At 37.6% G+C, this 18,438-nt stretch overlaps 1 protein-coding gene across 2 annotated transcripts in view; it reads left to right on the top strand.

Annotated features, from left to right (window-relative positions):
• Positions 1–17,506, top strand: part of Cops2 (COP9 signalosome subunit 2) — a 29,117-nt gene extending 11,611 nt beyond the window's left edge. The window contains exons 4-13 of one of the 2 annotated variants that reach the window (XM_041679062.1): positions 3,032–3,157; positions 5,666–5,755; positions 5,865–5,942; positions 7,780–7,954; positions 8,435–8,613; positions 8,706–8,758; positions 11,443–11,540; positions 12,909–12,991; positions 14,047–14,105; positions 15,501–17,506. In XM_041679062.1, coding sequence (XP_041534996.1) covers positions 3,032–3,157; positions 5,666–5,755; positions 5,865–5,942; positions 7,780–7,954; positions 8,435–8,613; positions 8,706–8,758; positions 11,443–11,540; positions 12,909–12,991; positions 14,047–14,105; positions 15,501–15,645 — 1,086 coding nt within the window. In that variant the 3' untranslated portion in view covers positions 15,646–17,506. Of the gene's footprint in view, positions 1–3,031; positions 3,158–5,644; positions 5,756–5,864; positions 5,943–7,779; positions 7,955–8,434; positions 8,614–8,705; positions 8,759–11,442; positions 11,541–12,908; positions 12,992–14,046; positions 14,106–15,500 lie in introns of both variants that reach the window. The other variant, XM_041679061.1, reaches the window with a different exon arrangement.
• Positions 17,507–18,438: the final 932 nt, after the last annotated feature.

The following is an 18,438-nucleotide window of genomic DNA, read 5'->3' as shown; positions in this document are numbered from 1 at the left end:
ATATAATGGTGGCTTTGGCATTAGTCCATTTAAACAGTGAACTGCCCTTAAGACTTGATTTTTCTATTTTACTTTGAACAGAGCTGGAAAAGATAAGATAGGTTTAGTTATAACATTGTATTGCCATTTGCTTCTGTCACACTTAAGTAGGAGATTTGGTTCAAGAGTAGTCACCAGTGTCTGCACTCACTTTCTAGTAGGAACCACAGTAGAATCTGTGTGGCTGTGCAGTGTTAGGCAGTACAGTTAGAAAGTTCTGTTTCACTTGCTCTGTGTACAGTTTACTTAATCTCTCAATCTTTAATTACAGTTAACATAATTTTTAAGGTTCCTGCCTGATTTTGTTCATATATATATATATATATATATATATATATTTATTAGCTTCCCTCTCTCTCTTTTTTCTTTTATATTTTGAGACAAAGTCTATCTATTTAGCCCTGGCTGTGCTGAAACTCACTATGCAGACCAGGCTGACTTCAAACTCAGAGAGATCCACCTACCTCTGCCTCCTTAATGCTGGGATTAAAAGTATGCACTACCATGTCCATCTAATATAACTTTTTTAAATGGGTGTCTTAGAGCCATCCAGATGATCAGGTAAAGAAAGGTTCTTGTCACAAAGTCTGACCGCCTGAGTTCTAATCCCTGGGACCTATGTGGTAGAAAGAGAGAACCATGTCCCACAAGCTCTCCTCTGGCCTCCACATCCATGCCATGGTTGCAAATTATATTTTATACACCCTCACAAATAATTGGGGAGAGGGGAATGATTATTTTAGTTATTTTCTCATTGCTGCGATATTCCCTTTATAAAAGCATCTTAAGAAAGAAAGGACTTTTTGTGTGTGTGGCTTACAGTTCAGAGGGATCCAGTCTGTCATAGCGAGGAAGGTATGACAACAGGCAGGAATGGCATGGTGGCAGGCACAGGATGCTGGTCATGTACCTGTGCACCCAGGAAAAGAAGTGTGAGCAAGAAGTAAGGCTGTGTTATTACCTTAAGGCTGTCACTCAAAGAACTTGAATCCTTTTCCTAAACTCCCACAATCTTATCAAACAGTTCACCAGCCAAGTATTCAAGCACAAGCCTACAGGGACACTTCACATTCAAATTGCAGCACTGAGCTTAAAGTTAAGTAGGGCGAGAGCAGTTCAGAAGTACCTTTATCTGAAATCCTGTTTTTGTACTAAAATGTATGCCAAAGTTGAGACAATCTTATTTCACCATCCTTTTCTTTCTAAAAGATACATTCTGTAACTTTGTTTATTAGGTTGCTTATAGGATAGTCCATGTTAGTTATGTCCTCATGAAACTTCCATAGTCAGAAAAAGATACCTGTAGCTAACTATCATTCCTTTATTCCTTACCCCAATAACCAGAAGAAAGTATTTATACCTGCTAATGCACCTTTTCTCTGAAAGAAACAACTCAAGGAAAGAGGTTAGTAGCAGTGAGAGAGTGTAGGGACTAGACAGGATTGTACAGTTAGACTCCAGCATTGACTTACTTTGGTACACTCCCGTAATATCTACCTGCTGGACATTTCACTATTATCCCTTTGTTTCTCCAGATCTTCCATTTCCTGGAATAACCCAATGCAGCTTATAAACAGCCATACAATATAATGTTGCAGTGGCAACATTAACTGTGTCTTATGGAGTAGGGCCCTGTGTGAGATAATTTCGTTCTTTTAATTGAAATATACAGTATATTCTGAGTACAGTTCCCCCTCTCTCAGCTCCTCCCAGATCCTCCCCAGCCCCTGCAATAATATTCTTACATGAGATGAGTCCTGAGACTTATGGAAAGCCAACCAGTTCAAGAGAGAAATGCAACATGTAATGGGGAGAAATAGTTGATATCTGCATAGTTATTAACCACAATGCCACACCAACTCCAGTGTCGTCTGTGTGACATGACATATGTCATTATGCCGGACGGGAGCTACGTGTCCTATGGGACTAGGCTTCCTGGAGGTCAATGGCAGACAGCCCGGTATTAGCCACCGCTGAGGCATAAACGGGTTTCTCAAGTAACTGGCTATGTGGAAAATGAGCTTTGCACAATCTTTTATAATAATGATATTCTATATATATACAAGACAAGGAACAGCTCTGGGATAAGGAAGCACAGTATGGGAATGTATAAGACTACAGCAGAACCCTTGTCATACACGGGGTGTATGATGAGCAAGGGATTAGATGGATTAATGTTGATGGACAAAGACTGTTATATTATACTTTGAACTTTATGGATAGGCTTGCTAGATCCCAACCCCCATGATGTCTGCTGCATAAGAAGGTACTAAAAAGTATAGTTCAACAGGTGCAGAGAACTGATTAAGTATATTTGGTCACTAGATGAAATAAAGGGTTAGGAAGAGGAAGGGCCATGATAGCGATAATGAGACAGAAACTTTCTATTCATAAGATGAAACCACTTGCCTGAGGTTTACTTTCCCAAGGACAAGATTTCCTCTTCTAAGGATGCTTTATGTCTAACACCTGTTCCTGATAGTGTACTTTTCTTAAATATTGCTGATGTGACTAAAAGAAGCTTTCATACTGTGCCAACCAATGACACATGACCTTCTGATTTGTTCTTTGTTTGAATACTATATAATAAAAACATGAATTCAGTAAAATCACAGCAGATTCCAACCACTCTCTTGTGTGTTGTGTCTGTCATTCGCCGAACTTGTGCCTTCCTGTTACCAGGACCCTGCTTCTCCCATGGTCTGAGTGGCTCCCCTGAGCCGGTCCGTGGCACACAACATTTGAAAGTTAAATCCTAATCAAATGTGTTGTGTATTGAAGAGTAATGTTTGAAACTTGGAAAATATGCAAGTGTCATTTGTTTAGTAGTCTGAATTCGACATTGGGTTGTGTCATCTTGTTTGTAAGGTAACATGTTTGTAATGCTCTTCTTCCTTTACAAGAGCATATCATGAATTGTGCAAAGTCCAGTTCAGTGGGCAGTGGTTTGTGCTAGACCTGTCTTCAACCATGCATTTTTCTTTCCTCACAGACAAACTTTCCAGAAATGATGAACAGATATAAGCAACTCTTGACCTATATTCGGAGTGCAGTCACCAGGAACTATTCTGAAAAGTCCATTAACTCTATCCTTGATTATATCTCCACTTCTAAACAGGTTAGACTCGGGTTTTCCTTTTGAGCTGTCAATGTGTTATTTAAAGTCAGGGGTTCTGTGGGTTGGAGATGCTGCCACTGTGATGGTTGCTTTTCTTTTGGAGACCCTGTCATGTAGTTCAAGCTGGCCTCTTAACTAGCTGAGAGGTCAAGGCTGGCCCTGGGCTTCTAGACCTCCCTGCTTTGTCTCCCAAGTGCTGATAGACAGGCATGTGCCACCATGGCTGCCACAACTTTGCTTTTTAGAAAAGAAAGGGCCTAGTTAATAATTACTAGTGTGTTTCAAAAATGCTTTTTTCTTCATTCTGATACTATTTAACATTTAAAGGTAATCAATCCAGGCTAATCTCTTTATAGTATCTTTAGATCCTTAAATGTTACCTGTAAATAACTTGGGCAGACCTGTATTCAATTCATATTCCATTGGCCTATTTTAGCTCTGTTTTTGATGAATTTGTATCTGCATCTGAACTTAGGCACTTAACATGCTAAGCAAGTTTTTTCACCATTGAAGCTGCACCACTAGTCTTCACTTCAGCCATTGGGAGTATAAAATACTGAACATCAGTCGAGTTAGGATATTTGATTGAAGAACTTGTCCTGTGACAGTCTCAATAGGCGCTCCATAATCTAGGATGCATGATGACAGCTGATAGAGGGAGGGTAAGGGAGGTGGGCAAGGGGATTGAATGGTCTTCTAGAATGTGGTGATTGACAAAGGCAGTGATGGTTTTATGTATTTCATTACTTTTTGTGATTGTTTTTACTTGATTTTTTTTTTATTTTCGAGACAGGGTTTCTCCGTAGTTTTTGGTTCCTGTCCTGGAACTAGCTCTTGTAGACCAGGCTGGCCTCGAACTCACAGAGATCCGCCTGCCTCTGCCTCCCGAGTGCTGGGATTAAAGGCGTGTGCCACCACCGCCCAGCTTTACTTGATTTTTTTTTTAAAGCTTTCTTACCCTCTGGTATTTGAACACAAGATATTCTCTATATCATTTAGTATCTCTTTTTCTGCTCCTGACCAGTGTTCTTAGAAACAGCATCTTTACCCGCCCCAAACATACACACACACACTTACTTTTTAAGCAGATGTTATTTCTCTTTCTTGACATAGCTTATTGCCATTTTTTGTATTTTCCACATGTGTTCTGAAAATAAGCAGCAGCCTTGTCACTTACGATGATATTCTAGAGTAAGTTACATGTGGCCAGCCTGCCTGGTGGTGCACGCCTGTGATTCCAGGACTTGACAGGTGGGGGCAGTAGGAATAAGAAAGCATTCAAAGCCATTCTTGATGGTGAGCAAAGTGAGTTTAAGGCTAGCCTGAACTACATAAGACAATTGCATCTAAATAAATAAAACTAAATTAAGTGGGAGAATATTTTTTTGGTGCTTACAAAAAGGTATCATTAATTTTGTGGTACTATGTTTATAAATATTATGCCAAATGTTAGAGGGATAGATTGAATATTTTAAAACTTGAAGGTTGTATTCTCTGTCTGCTGTTATCTTCAAGCTTTTTGCCTTTTGAAAGGCCAAGTCAATATTGTGTGGGTAGCATCCTAACTTATTCTATACCATCAGTAATCCTGAGTAAATAGGCACTTTCCTGAGAGTGGCAGGCTCCCCTGCTCTCCTGGTTCTCTTTCCTCTCAGGTACATAGAGATTTAGGGATCCAGATACTAGGAACAAAGGTGTGAATAGAAGAGGCTTAGCAGAGGAGCTTAAGACGGTTGAAAATAATGCTTTATGTCACACACAGTCACACGAATTAGTGAATTGGTAGTGATTAAACCACCACCTAAAATTACACTAGACATTTTCCTCCATCAGCTCCAAGGTTATCCTGTGACTTGAGAGCTACACAGCCCTCATTTAAATTGTCTAATTCACAATTTGAGAGAAAAGATAGGACTATTCTAAGACATACATGAGATGTGGTGGCTCACAGCTGTAATCCCAGCACTGAGGAAGCTAAGGTAAACTCACCACAAGCTTGCGTCTATAGAGCAAGACCTTGTCTCAAAACAAAAGAACAAAACCATTTTGGTAGGAGTGCTGCTGTGTATGTTTATATTTTCTTTCTCTCTCTCTCTCTCTCTCTCTCTCTCTCTGTCTGTCTGTCTGTCTGCTTGGTGTTTCCTCTAGAAGATTATAAAGTCTGAGCAAATAAAATGTATGTATATTAGTAAAGGTATAGCATATCATTCTGTTGGTATAAAGTGTGTGATTGAATTGGGAAAGACAAACCTGACTATTATAGCATTAGCACTTATGGTCATGTAGTTACATGAGAAAATACATTTCTTGGGTTTATAAAACAAGCAAAAGCATTTTAGCAGTTATAAGCATGGTCTGTCTTATTTTGGACTATAGAAGACATATGGTAAGAAACAAATATCTTAGTGTGTTAAGTTCAAAGATGCACTTTTAGTTTGTTCAAATTAACTTTATTAACAGGTACAAATTTGCTGTTTACAATTATAGAATTCTGATTTTTTATGTCAGATGGATTTACTGCAGGAATTTTATGAAACAACACTGGAAGCTTTGAAAGATGCTAAGAATGATAGACTGTGGTTTAAGACAAACACAAAGGTAACATTTGCATTTGTTCTCCTTTGAAGAGTGGGCGGGTCCTTGAGTAAAGTGTCCTAAGTATACATACCTCCCGCTAAAAGCGTTTGCTCTTCATAATTTTTAACAGCTTGGAAAATTATATTTAGAGCGAGAAGAATATGGAAAGCTTCAGAAAATTTTACGCCAGTTACATCAGTCTTGTCAGGTAACTTTTTTTTTTCTTTGCCTAATATTTTATTATGATAAAAAAACATAGAATGATAGTATTCAATTAATTTAGGAATGTTTGTGTTCAAGCATCCATCCCAAAAATTAAATTTGAAGAAGTTTTTAAAAGATCATGAATTCAAGGTCAGCCTGGGCTGTATAAGGAGGCTTTGCTTGGGGGTAAAGTGACTTTTACTGAGTTTTTTTTCTGAGAACCAAAAAAATTTAGACTTTTGTCTAAATCAGTGGTTCTCAGCCTTCCAAATGCTGCGACCTTTTAATATACCTCATGTTGTGGTGACCCCAACCATAAAATTCTTTTCATTGCTACTTCACAACTAATTTTGCTACTGTTATGAATTGTGGTATAAATGTCTAATATGTAGAATATCTAATACATGACCCCTGTAATAGGGTTGTTCAATTCGACCCAAGTGGTCGAAACCCACAGGTTGATAACCAATGGTCCAAATGCTTGCTTTAGTTCTTACCCTTTATAGAATGAGGTATAGATATCAGTGAGCAAATAAGCCCCTTCAAATATGTAGTAAATTTGTGTAGTATCGTGCAGTACATAGTAAGCTTTGGTATTTACTTATTTGCTCTAGAATATGGGGGAGGAACTCTTTATAAGTATAAATAACAAAGGTATTTTATATTCTAATACATGACATGAAAGTCAATTGTAGCATTACTCTCAGATTTTGGAGTGATCTATATGTCTGCAATCCAATATAGCACACGCGGTGTGTATTCTAGTGTGTCTGATGTGAAAGAAACTATGTAAAAACAGATAGGGCTATTATTTATTAGTGGATAACTAACTGCATTTTAAGTTCAAAGCTGGAACAATAAATTAGTGTGTGTATTTTTTGTTTAGTAATATTTGTAGGTATATTACTGTAGGCTATATACTATCCAGGGGCCACATTTGGAGAGCATCTTTTAGGGCCTCATGTGATTTCCTTGACATACTGAAGAAAAGTTGAGATGAGAAAGTTTTTATTTCTCTATATGCACTTGGGAAGTTCCTCTTGATTGAATATATGGGTTTAAAGCAGTTGTGAAGTTTTAAGGAAGCCTATTAGTATACCTCCTAAAATGTAAAAAATATAAAGCTACATTATTTTTTTTTTAATTACTTTTAAGAGGGTGCAGAGTATACAAGCATGTTCATGCCACAGAGTGCACATTGAGGTCAGGGGATAACTTGTGGGAATTGCTTCTCTCTTTAACCATGTGAAGGATGAATGACTTGACGGCACAGGCCTTCCAACATCAAATTTTAATATATAGGTCTGGGGAGATGGTTCAATAAGTAAGAACGCTTTTGTTAAGTAGGCATGGAGACACAATTTTAGATCCACAGGTCAGTGTGGCCATGAATGCCTGTAACCCCAATGCTGGAAACGGGGACAAAAGATGAATGATCGCTGGGACTTGCTGTCCACCATCCTAACTGAATAAACAATGATCTTCAGGTTCAGTGAGAGACCCTGTCTCAAGAGACAAGGTAGAAAATGATGACACCTGATACAGGAATGCACAATCATACACTTAAGGTGCACATATAGTTTTTCTTGAGTGATTGAATGAATGTCTTTTTCTTTAAATGAATATTTTATACTCATAAAAACTTCTGGTGCCCTTTTCCCTATCCAGTAGCAACATAGTAAAAACATATGAAGGCTCTTTTGGTCACTATACAGTTAGTCATGATGCAGTAAATCTGTAATGAATTTCTATATCGAGAGGATATAAGGTTCCCAGATTAATGCCAATAAAATTTACTCAGTTGTCCTTGCATTCTCTTTTCTCTAAAATATTTTTCCTAGACTGATGATGGAGAAGATGACCTGAAAAAAGGTACCCAGTTGTTAGAAATCTATGCTCTGGAGATTCAAATGTACACAGCGCAGAAGAACAACAAAAAGCTCAAAGCCCTGTATGAGCAATCACTTCACATCAAGTCTGCTATCCCTCACCCACTGATCATGGGTGTCATCAGAGGCAAGTTTGGGTTGGAGAGAAGTAGAAGGGACGATACCTGGAGTCATTGCATGGGACTGAGTGGTTCTTAGATTGTTTCTGCTTTACTGACCATAAATGGTAAAGTATGAAAGTCATAGTGTAATCTGTTAGAGATTCGTATGGGTCCCTTGTTTCAAGAAGGTCACAGCAGTAAAGGAACTATTTTAAAAAGTCACATTATCAGTGTAACAGTTGTGATTTGTAATGACAAAAGATTACTTCCTATTTGGTAGAAGCAGTAAAGATCTACAGTGAACTTGCTTTATGGGATGAATGTGTAAAGCCTGGGTATAGCCCGGGGCTGCCATGCAGGATATATAGTTAAACCCATCACTGCTCGGTGGCTACCTTGTACAACATACAAAAGCCAATGCAGTTGCCTTCATTTTATCTCCATAAATTAATCTCATTATTGCTGAGCTGAAAATGTACCTTTTTCTCCTGTTTTATTCTTTATAGAATGCGGTGGTAAAATGCACTTGAGAGAAGGTGAATTTGAAAAGGCACACACTGATTTTTTTGAAGCTTTCAAGAATTATGATGAATCAGGAAGCCCCAGACGAACCACTTGTTTAAAATATTTGGTCTTAGCGAATATGCTAATGAAATCAGGAATAAATCCATTTGACTCACAGGAGGTATGTCTACTTTCTTCAGTTCTCTTCTTAGTTGATCAGTACTCTTTCAATACACATACATAATTTGTTTTTGTTTTGTTTTTCTTTGTTAGGCCAAACCGTATAAAAATGATCCAGAAATTCTAGCAATGACAAATTTAGTAAGGTAAGATTTACGTTTCCCAAAGCAAACTTCTTTAAAGCAGCTCACAGAGGGGAGGGGGCAGAGAATAGTTGGTAGTCGGCTTCTGTTGTTTCGTGTGCTTGTGTAAAAGGCACAAAAGTTCATGTCATTTTATCTTTAAAAGCCATTGTGCTATTTCTGTTAGTCACGAACTATGTATAAAGTCTCATTTGGTTTGTTGTTTTGTGTTTGTTTTTTTCTTGTTTCCAGTATGGGAGAGTAAACCCAGCTGCCAAGGTTTGCTTTGAACTTGTAATCCTACTGCCTTGGCCTCTTGGAAGCCTGTACCGCCAGGCCCAGCTTGGTTTTCTTTTTTCTTTTTCATTTATTTATGTTTTTTTTTATTAACCATATGTTTGTGTGTGTGACATATATGACAGTTTTAACTAGTTGTAAATGTCTCAAAACTTTGTTTCTCAATATTAATAGCTCTGCCTACCTTAAGTCTAAAATAAATTGTGAATTGGTCCAAGATAAATCAAATCAAAGATTTTCAGTAATAAGAGGCATTAAAAGCATGCCCTCAACACTTGAGGGGCAGAGGTGGGAGGATCTCTGTGAGTTTGAGGCCAGACTGGTCTGCATAGTGAGTTCCAAGCCAGTTGGGGCCACATAGTGAGTGAGACCTTGGTTCAAAAACAGAAAAAGAAACCTTAATTTTAATCATAAGTAAAACTCAAGTCTTTGGGAGAAGTTTTGCTATAAATACCTTACATTCTACATTAATATATTCTTCCATTGCTTGCATTTATTTACATGTTTGTTGAATCAGGTTTGAATTTTTTTTTGTTATTGTTTATTTTGTTTTGTTGGTTTTTCGAGACAGGGTTTCTCTGTGTAGCTTTGGAGCCTGTCCTGGAATTGGCTCTGTAGACCAGGCTGGCCTTGAACTCACAGAGATAAGCCTGCCTCTACCTGAGTGCTGGGATTAGAGGCGTGCGCCACCACAATCCAAGTCATGTTTGTTTTAATTGTGAAAGAGCACTTCTCCAATCTTATTTCAAGTGGTTTAATTTTATACATTTGTTACGTTATCTTGAGCTTATTTGACTACAAATGTAACATTAGAAATACTTTTAAAATATGTTTAACATTAATAATTTTTTATTTTTTTGAATTTTTTTTTTTTTTTTTTTTTTTTTTTTTTTTTGGTTTTTCAAGGCAGAATTTCTCTGACAATCCTGGCTGTCCTGGAACTTGCTCTGTAGACCAGGCTAGCCTTGTACACACAGAGGTCTGCCTGTCTCTGTTCCTAAGTGTTGGGATTAAAGGCGTATGCCGCCACCACCACCACCTGACAATACTTTTAAAAAATTTTGTTTATGGCATTGGCTTGGTAAACATCAATTAAAATTAAGGAAATAATGAAAGTTTTTATTAGAAATTAATGTTATATTAATTGGCTAAGTACAATAAAATGCATTAAAGAATTGCTTTATTACAACTTTAGAGAGTAGTAGTTGTGCTGTATTTATTATATCTCATTATCCCAATGAAGCATCTGTAGTGAAACTCAAAAAGTTACTGTAATGATTCACTTTTACCCAAACAAGTAAATAAAAATAAAATCTACGTAATGAGAAAATCTCTTGGTTAAAATATAGGTGTATGTAAGGTAAAATATACGTGCAAATACTTGAAAATGCCTCCTGTTGTACATTACAGTGTATTGGGGTAGGTAAGAAAGTAATACTTCCTAATTTTATCTTCCTAGTCAGTTGCCAGCAGACTAGAGGAAAATATTTGCTGTTGAAGTACTTGAATCACCTGCCCCTAACATGAAGTTACATTGCGACCCAACAGATGGAAGCACAGCAGAGGGCGTGCAGAGTGGTTGATGATATGTCTTACATAGAAAGCACACAGTGGTGCCATTCCAGAAGGTTGGCTTCTTCCTTCTCAGCACCTTAAGCAATCCCATAGTGCCTTACACAGTCGTTTGAAGAGTAGGTGCCAGGTCCCTAAGGAGAGTTACAGACATAAATCAGCCTGTGGCCTTCTGCAACAGGGGGTTCCATCTCTGTGTCCTCTGTGTGTGCTCATTTGGCATTCCTGTCACGTGTGTTTCTGCTAGATAGGTTGGTGGGGTTTTAAGGCTAGGAAGGTGTGAGAGTCAAGCCTTTTGAAAAGTGTTTGCAGTTGCTGGTAGCTTTCTAGAAGATAAAAATTAGGAAGCTGTATTTTTCATATCTTCTCCAGAAAGGATGTGCTCTCTTATTTGAAAGGCAAGGCCAAGTTCCTTTGTTCGATAATGTGCATGAAACCTAGTTTCTTTCATTAGAACAATTAGGGATCAGAAATGCACAACTTAATTGAAAACACCAACTAATATAATAAACATTTTATTATCAACTTTGAACAAAACAAAGATTTGAGATTATCTTAAATTGCTAATGTATCAGTATAACATCCCCTTCCCCAAACAAAAAGATTCATTTACTCATTCCTTTAGAAAACAAATAAGCCTAAAAGTTTTGGGGGAAACTTGTTTATGTGGTGTTGGAAATGTTTTTTGGGAGGCTATGTATGTGTATTTTTAATTCTGACTTCTGTGACAGAAACATTAGTAAACTTGGGTTCTTGCACATAAGCATTGAGCAGATTCTGGATTATGATGTGACATATTACTTCATATGTGACAACATTTATCCTTTTTTTTCTATTAGTGCCTATCAGAATAATGACATCACTGAATTTGAAAAGATTCTGAAAACAAATCACAGCAACATCATGGATGACCCATTCATAAGAGAACACATTGAAGGTATGTAGTCAGCTGCTTGAATTTGATGTTGTCAAGTACATGCTTCTTAATGGGTTTACATGGAATTAAATTGCCCTAGCAAAGGACAGAAGTATTTCTAAGTGCTATCATGATATATGAAACTGTATATCACTAGCTAACAAACTTCATATGAATCCCAGGTCTGCACATAGCTTTCATTTTCCTTTACCTTTTTATTCTAAAGTAAATATTGCTGCAATTTGATTATTGATGCTTAGATCTATACCTAGTTTTTAAGGTTTGTCGAAAGCCTGTGAAAATACATTGCTACCCATAGATGATACTGAAATGATTTTCCTCTAGAGCAGAAGCTAACGGTGGGAAGTATTCTTAGAGTAGGGAAATGAGACTTAATAAGTTCTACTGAATTGCCACAGACAGAAATTTTCTCTGTGTTTCTGTGTCGGAGTCTCTGACAGCTCCAGTGCTCTCATCTGTTAAGAACTATTGAGGGCCAGGCAGTGGTGGTGCACACTTTTAAAACCAGCACTCAAGAGGCAGAGCTAAGTAGATCTCTGACTTTAAGGCCAGCCTGGTCTACAGAATGAGTTCCAAGACAGCCAGAGCTGCACAGAGAAACCTTGTGTTGAGAAACAAACTTAAGAACTATTGAGGGTGCTTAAATGAATATTAGGAGCAATCTACTAAATACTTAAATGTCAGATGCATCAGAAACTTTTGAAAAAGCCATCAGAAGTAATGGTCTCTTGTTCTCTACTTTGCATTTTTTTTACATTCAATAGATTTTTATTTCTTTTATGAGCCTGGGATGGTCCTGAACTTTGTAAATACAGAAAAATATAAAAGCATTATCTGTGAACTCCATTCTAGTCATAAATTTCTTTTGAAAAGACAGTTGTGTGTGAGGAATTGTGTATGGAGCAGGCATAGTGGAGCATCCCTTTAATCCAGCACTAGGAAGACAGAGGCAGGTGCATCTCAGTGAGTTCCAGGACAACTGTGGCTCCATAGTGCACATTGTGTATAGGCGTCAATGAAAGTGTAAGATGTAATGCACTGGATTGTGGGAGCCCCAGGGTGGGTGGTTCAGCCGGGATGCGTCAGAACTTCTCAGGGTATGGTGAGTGCTAAGTGAATGATGAACTGTGGATGTTGAGAAGACAAAAATACTTTAGAAGAATTGCAACATAAATATAATCAGAGAACCAGAAACTGAGAGAAGCATCCAGGCTGCTTTTGCCACACCAGGATTTTTAAAATAGGAACAACTTGTGTCTTTACAAAGCAAAGTGGTTTGGGAAGGTAAATTGTATAGTTAATTAACATGGCTTGTACTTAATGATTCATAAAGACATTCATAGTGTTATTTTTCTCTTTGTCTTTCAGAGCTTTTACGAAACATCAGAACACAAGTGCTCATAAAGTTAATTAAGCCTTACACAAGAATACATATTCCTTTTATTTCTAAGGTATTTGTGGATTTTAGTGTTTGATTTCTGCCTACACTTGCAGTATACCTAGCTTTTTTTTTTTTTAAAGTGACTAGCTTGGACTTGTAGCTTTTGTTTTTTAAGTAGAATATGATTTTAGGGTTCAATTTGGAACTATTTTTGAAACATGGATTTCATGTTGCCTAATCTAACTTCTTACTCTGTGTGTGCATGTGTAAACTCATATAACACTGTATAGCTGAGGATGTTCTTGAACTTCTAATCCTCTTGTTTCTGCCTTGCAAGTGCCACCATGCCCACCCAAGACTTTAAATTTAGTGTGAATTTTTCAATGTTATTTAATGGAAATGGCATTAACAGAAAAGATTTTTAACGTATGGGAGAAATTACATATCTCTCCATCTTCTAAGACTCCCTTTTTCTCAGACTTAACAAAGGTCCAGTCCAACCACTGCAGATGTAGAGTGGCCTGAGTTCCAGAAGTTAGAAGAGGGTTGAGGGCATAGCTCAGTACAGAGCACTTGTCTACCACCAACAGGTTCATAGTGCTTCAGTCTCCAGCACCAAAGGGAAAAGGGTGACAGAATTAACTTTTATCATGCTCATATTCTAGAAGATGTTCTGTTGTGATGATTATTTTTTTAAAAAATCTCAAGTCTGAAATCGTAAATCTAATCCCAGTTGTTTAGGAGATTAAGGTAGGAGGATTATAAACTCAAAACCTGGCTAATTTATTGAAACACTATCTTAAATGTGGAAAAAAAAAGGGTTGGAAATATCTCTTTGGTATTGTGCATATGCAAAACCCTACTAGGTTCAATGACCGGGAGCATTCAAAAAAAAAAAAAAGATGTCTTCACAGATGGGATGGTAACTCAGTAAGAGGGCATTTACCTGAGTGTGTATGGAGCCCTGGCTTAAATCACTATCCTGGTAAAGAAGGGGAAAAAATGAAACTCCCTTTATTAATGTTTCCTTTTAGTGGTGAAGATTAAAGCCAAATGATTTTGTAAAATCAGGAAGTCTTTTTAAATGTTAACTGATGAATTATATAATGAAATCTTTTGTTGTAGGAGTTAAACATAGACGTCGCTGATGTGGAAAGCCTGCTGGTGCAGTGCATACTGGATAAGTAAGTACTTTGCTGGGTTTTTATTGTTGTTTTGATTTTTAGTGTGTGTCTGATGTGTGCATATGAATGAGTACAGGTACTTTCGGAAACTATAAGAGGGTGTTAGATCCCCTGGAGCTGGAATTTCAGATGGTATGAGCCACTGAGCATCTGTGTTAGGACTCGGGTCCTCTAGAAAAACATCAAGTGCTTTTAACCACTGACCTCTCCCTTGACAACCTTTTTAAACTGCAAGATGTTGGGAAGGAACTGTCATACGTAGAAAGGAAAGCATTTACTAGGGCTGTGGTTTAAGAGAATAAACTCCATGATCATGGAGCAAAGACATAGCTGAGGGCTCACATTTTATTGGCAAATAAGAGATAGACAGAGAGACGCAGGGAATGGCTCTAGTCTTTTGAAACCTAAAGCCCACCCGTCTAAGACACTTCCTAATCCTTCCCAAGCAATTCCACCAACTGGGGAACAAATATTCAATATATGAGCCTAGGGGAACTCTCTCTTTCACACATCACAGTAACCATAAATTTTGGGCTGCGATGACAAAGCTAGCAACTCAGTTGTTGATTTGTCATTTTAAAAAACAAAAAACTGGCTATGATTTTTTTAATGCAAGGTCTATATGTGATCTCTTTCATTTGTAAATGAATGAACATACTGAACACATGATCTCTGGAAAGGTTCTAAGTCATTTTTCAGACAGGTTTCTCATTTGATATATGACTTACACACTGCTAAGAAACTATTGACTGGATCTGTGACATGACTCAGCAAGTTAAAGCACTCACAACAGAACCCTGATAACCTGAGGCAGAGCCCAAAAGACCCCATGGTGCAAGGAAAGAAGCAGCTCCCAAACGTTGTACTCTTACCTTCACATATGCAGTGGAGCATGAACACACCTCTTTTTAACTTAGAAAAAGAAATAGTAATTATTTTCTGGATAGTTCTTTCTAGATAGATAGATAGATAGATATAAATATTGATATTTTTTTGAGGTAGGTCTCATGTAGCTCTGACTGGCCTTGGATTTATTATGTAGACCAGGCTACCTGCTTCTGCCTCTCAGGTGCTGGATTTAAAGTTGCCCACCATGTCCAGCCTATAGGGTGTAAGCACTCTCTGTTACAGAACAGTTTGGATGCTATTAAAAGTAGTATGCTTTGAAAGCATGGCCAGTATCATTATCTTTCATGATGTAGATTAGTCTAGTGAAAAAATGGTAAAGCTGACATCTAGTGTCTTTTTAAGACACTGTGGTATAACTAACAATAATACTAAATTCACTCATTACAAGTAGGCAAACAGGTTGTATGTTGTGTTTGTTGGTGGTGTGTTCTGTGGAATGCGCTTAGTAGAGATGAGTGGAGACTTTGTTTTCTTATTTGGTTCCAGCACTATTCATGGCCGAATTGATCAAGTCAACCAGCTCCTTGAACTGGATCATCAGAAGAGGGGTGGTGCCCGATATACTGCACTAGATAAATGGACCAACCAACTAAATTCTCTGAACCAGGCTGTGGTCAGTAAACTGGCTTAACGGAGAGCAAGCTTTGCAGGCGTGCTTAAGGCATCAGTGCAGAGATGTGATCCTTAAGGACTGGAAAGGCAGAACTCCTGTGGGTTGGTGTGTCCTGAAAGTGGTTGGAGTTATGGCAGAAGTGCTTTTTTGATCAACTGGTTTGTGTTTTGCTGCTGCATTTATCCCAAGAAAAACAGCTTTAATCTCCAGAAGAAAACCAAAACACCATGGGATTTATGCTGTGTTGACATCTTGCCCTAAACATACAACACCATAGTAATCTGTCATGGGCAACATGACCAGAACGAACATTTTTGTCATGATTTTAAACACACTGACACGCTACTGTTGGTTAAATTTAAACATGTTGTTCCTGCAGAAATTCTCTCACAAATAACCTGCAATAACTTGAAATTCATACCCTTTTGAACACTTCCTTTTCTCATGTATAAATGAAAACGTTTGCTGCATTTTGCAAAATGTCAATTCTCCAAAAACGTGTCCGTCTATTTCTGTCCTTGCAGCTAGTAAAGGCTAGATGACCGTCCTCGCAGTGGCGCACTGTCACCCAGGGCTCAAGCAGCAAAATAAACAGTGCAGCTCAGAAATTGGAGCTTGGTTCTTGATGTGTTTTTATTACAATTGGGGTTGCTCTTTTGTTTAGTACCTTAGAAATTTCAGATTATTTTATCTTCAGTTAAGATTTAAAAGCCTGAGAGCAAATAAGTTGTTTTCAGGTTTTTAGAACTAGTGTTTAAGGATAAAGTAAGAACTACTTTCTAACAGAGCCCTTGCATAGCACTTATTTTGACAGTGATACTTTAAAGGATTACAATTTCTTTTTTTAAGAATGGTATTTCTTTTAAAAAGAGTACATAGTAACTCTCAGAATGTCACTTTAAACAAATATGCCAGAACATAGACAGCGAAGTGAATGTTACCTGCATAGTGACCATGCTAGAAGGTTATTTTCTAATGTCAGCCACCAACCATTGCGTTTGCTCTTTGAGAATTGCAAAGTTAATTTAATGCGCTACTAACTTTTTGTTTGTACCTTGTTCGAAAGAGTATTAACAAGCTTGTCTGTTATTTGGCACCAAATACCAGCTTCAAAAAAAAAAACCTAAATTTAAATAATACAGAAAGTATGCAGATGGCTTTGAAAGCAATCCCAAAATAATTTTCACGTATTGTGTGCAGTGGCAGTATAGTTAACCGTGAACTTTGGCCTTCCATGGTGACAGAACTCGGCTCATTTGAATGTATTCAGTTTGGGATGTACTTGCTCCTTTGTTTTGCTTTTCTTTTTTTTTTTTTTATCTCACATCATATAGTGTCAAAAGAAGGAACTAAGATTAACACAGTGTCCTTGGTTTTCCTAGTGCTCGTTATTATGTGAACCGTGAGTGGCAGTGCAGAGGAAGGCTGTGTGACTGAAGAGTGGCATCCAAGAATTTTGATCATTAAATCAGATTTTATAAACAGTTAGAAAGAGCATGGACTTAAAACAAGGCATGCTTATTTGGTTTTGTCAAAATTTTACGAAAATATGTGATATATATTTATACTAAAACTATATAATCCTTAGATTTAGGAAAGCAGTCAGTTAATGTCTAGCAGAATAAAGCAGTATTAAATACAGATATAAGGTGGAAATTGTAGAAAACCTTGAAAGAAGATGAAAGACAAATGTCAATGGTAGGGAATAAAAAGTTAAAGATATTCTCAAAGTATGTGTATTTTCTTCTCTTCTACAGAAATCATTTGTGAAAAGTGTGCTCGTTTTTTACAGGAGTGATATTAATTAGGATTTATTTTTCCAATACAATTTGGAGACCCTTTGTTACCCAAATAAAAATGACAAGTTTCTGTGCCTGTATCAGGTGTGTGCATGTGACAACCATAACTCAGAGTACCTCGGTAATGTGTGCTATTCCAGCCCCTGAAGTGCCCAGCTCTGCAGCCTTCACTGCTCACGGCAGTGTGCCTTAGTCTCTAGAAGGCAGGATTTTGTTATCCTGTGGGGATCTGGGCCAACTCTGTAATGACACTGACAGTTGGATCCTAAACTGTAGCACCATGCAGTTACATCAGTGTATCAGTCCCACAACATGTCCTAACTCAAAATGAGATTTTCTTTTCTTTGGGAATTTTCCATGTGTCAGTTTTCATAGAGGTGAAATTTCACTGTTTTACATTCATCTCGTTGTTGTTAAATTCCTAAACATGGTTGAATACTCCACACCAGTTGAAGGCATCTATTTAAGGCATCTGCCAGTCTGAGGTATCTCCAGCAGTCTAGGGTATCTACAGTGGTCTGAGGTTTTTAATACAAGAGCTGATTTCTGTTTCTCACTTGCTTTTAAATTAGCGTAAAATTGTTTATTCTCACATCTTAATGCAACATAACCTTTTCATGATATGAGAATAGCTGTTCTAAGTGCATGAATCCCTCTGACTGAGCCGAGAGCCTGGTTTCGCAGTGTGGTAGTTGAAATGAAGCCCCTTTCCATGGGCTGCTGGTGACAGAGTATGCTGTTGGTTACTTTATGTAAAATGTGTGTCTCTGGTCTTGGTATTCACAGGACCAAAGTTCATAATTTTGTGAGTGCACAGTAGAGTGCCTGATGAAGAGAAAGACCTCAGAACTATGCACATCGTTTCTTTAGTAAACCTGAAAGGATTTCGATTATTTAGTTCTTTAAAATGAGTGTTGACGGCATAAAGCAAAATTTGGCATTGTTAATTCCATGAGATTTTTTGACTGTAAAATGTCTAACATTTTTGTCGCGCGCACACACACACTCTATC

The sequence above is a fragment of the Microtus oregoni genome, unplaced genomic scaffold (genome assembly GCF_018167655.1).
Source record: "Microtus oregoni isolate MIOR12 unplaced genomic scaffold, Mior012 000031F_ref0000149, whole genome shotgun sequence".
NCBI classification, from domain to species: Eukaryota; Metazoa; Chordata; class Mammalia; order Rodentia; family Cricetidae; genus Microtus; species Microtus oregoni.
Note: the sequence above shows the minus strand (reverse complement) of the source record. Positions and strands in the feature narration are given on the sequence as shown.